Below are 1,682 nucleotides of genomic sequence, written 5' to 3'. Positions count from 1 at the left end.
TTATAAGTACGAGTAGCCAGCTTATTGGAATCATCATCATCATCATAATCATCATCATGTTGATCTGAAGAAAATAGGTCAGGCATGACCATAGGTTTCCATGAATTGTTTTTCAAACTATATACTGAAACTTGTTGACCTCTTTGAAAGAAGTTACTATACACCTATTGCTCACTTCTACATGCAGCAACCACTTTGAAATCATTGTCAATGTTTTGTACCCAAATCCATACAATGTATGCAGAGAAGGCTGACAAGGTAGAGATAAGGTATATGGAGATAGAGGGAGTTTCTTATGCTTCTGGATTGCAGGGTTCCAAAGGTAAACACAATTACTAACTTTTTCTATCCAACAAGTCACACCATTATGGCTACCCACAAAGTCCATATCCGTAGGCTCCTTTATTCACAATGGCGTGATTTTTTTGCTAGACAAAGTTAGTAATTATGTTTATCTTTGGAACCCCGTAATTGAAAAGCATAAGAAACTCCCTCGATCTCCATATGCTCCATCTTGATCTTGTCCGCCTGTTTTACATACTTGGTAAGGATTTGGCTACGAACCATTGACCAATGATTTCAAAGTGGTGGTTGCATGTGGTGATGAACAACGGCGGTGTTGTAACTACTTTAAAAAAGGTGAACATGTTGCAGTGTATAGTTTGAAAAGCAATTCATGGAAAACTCCAGTGATGCCTGACCTATGTTATTCACATGGTGATGGTGATGATTCTACTTGTCTGGTTAGTTGTCCATATAATACGGTGTCCGTTGTTATCAGTGGCTCTATTCATTGGCTAATCTATTTTGGGTGTAGAAATGTTATGCCACCAATACTTGTAGATGCTTCTTATGGGGTAGTTGCGTTTGATCTAACTAGTGAGGAATTTAAGCTCATAAAAGCCCCTTCATCTTTAAGAAGTGCAAACTTTGCATTTATAAGTATTTGTAACTTGTGTGGCTGCTTATCTCTGGTCACTTCACGATCATCATCATGTATCAAGATATGGGTGATGAAGAACTATGGTGTGTGGGATTCTTGGACTTAACATCTTTCTCTTGACTTGGTTAACCACCCTGTGCGATCCTCTCCAAGAAATGACTTCCTACCACTAGGTGTATCATATAATGGTAACCTCTTACTTGAAACAGTAAGTCTGGATGAGTATTCTAAAGACTTAAAAACTCTGTCCTTTTATGATAAGAGGAATGGTAGTAGGAGGGTCCAATATGCATGTCCATCGGAGTGGGTATCCTACATTGCTACGTATGTCAAGAGTATCTTTTTAAGTTAAAAGGAGGCACAAGTTTTTGCCTTTTGGTTCTTCAATGTATCATTCTTTGCTGTTGAATAAATTCATCTCAATTGTAGTAGTGTTATTTTGATGTCTGGTACTTTGTATTAAAGAACTATACAGAATATCAATGAGTTTTAGAAAAACTTCAATGAAAAAGCAACGAAAGCTTGATCACAATGAATGATCAAGTGCTTTATTTATAGAGGTCATATTGGTACAAAAGGAATTTGTTACAATCAAGAAAATATTATCAGCTAACTAACTAATTTTACAAAGACTGTAGATTGACCTCTAACTAATAACTAACTCAAAACATTATTAGTTATTATCCCCCTCAAATGAAAAGGAGTGGAAACTACTTTGAGTTTGGACTTCAAATAATGA

The 1,682-nt window shown here is 36.3% G+C and overlaps 1 protein-coding gene across 1 annotated transcript; it reads left to right on the top strand.

Annotated features, from left to right (window-relative positions):
* The first annotated feature begins 234 nt into the window (after nt 1–234).
* Nucleotides 235–1,049, top strand: LOC133831912 (F-box protein CPR1-like). Its single transcript, XM_062262315.1, has 2 exons — nt 235–322; nt 550–1,049. The coding sequence occupies exons 1-2, from the start codon at nt 235–237 to the stop codon at nt 1,047–1,049; spliced, it is 588 nt and encodes a 195-aa protein (XP_062118299.1).
* Nucleotides 1,050–1,682: the final 633 nt, after the last annotated feature.

Source organism: Humulus lupulus, chromosome 4, assembly GCF_963169125.1.
Source record: "Humulus lupulus chromosome 4, drHumLupu1.1, whole genome shotgun sequence".
NCBI classification, from domain to species: Eukaryota; Viridiplantae; Streptophyta; class Magnoliopsida; order Rosales; family Cannabaceae; genus Humulus; species Humulus lupulus.
Note: the sequence above shows the minus strand (reverse complement) of the source record. Positions and strands in the feature narration are given on the sequence as shown.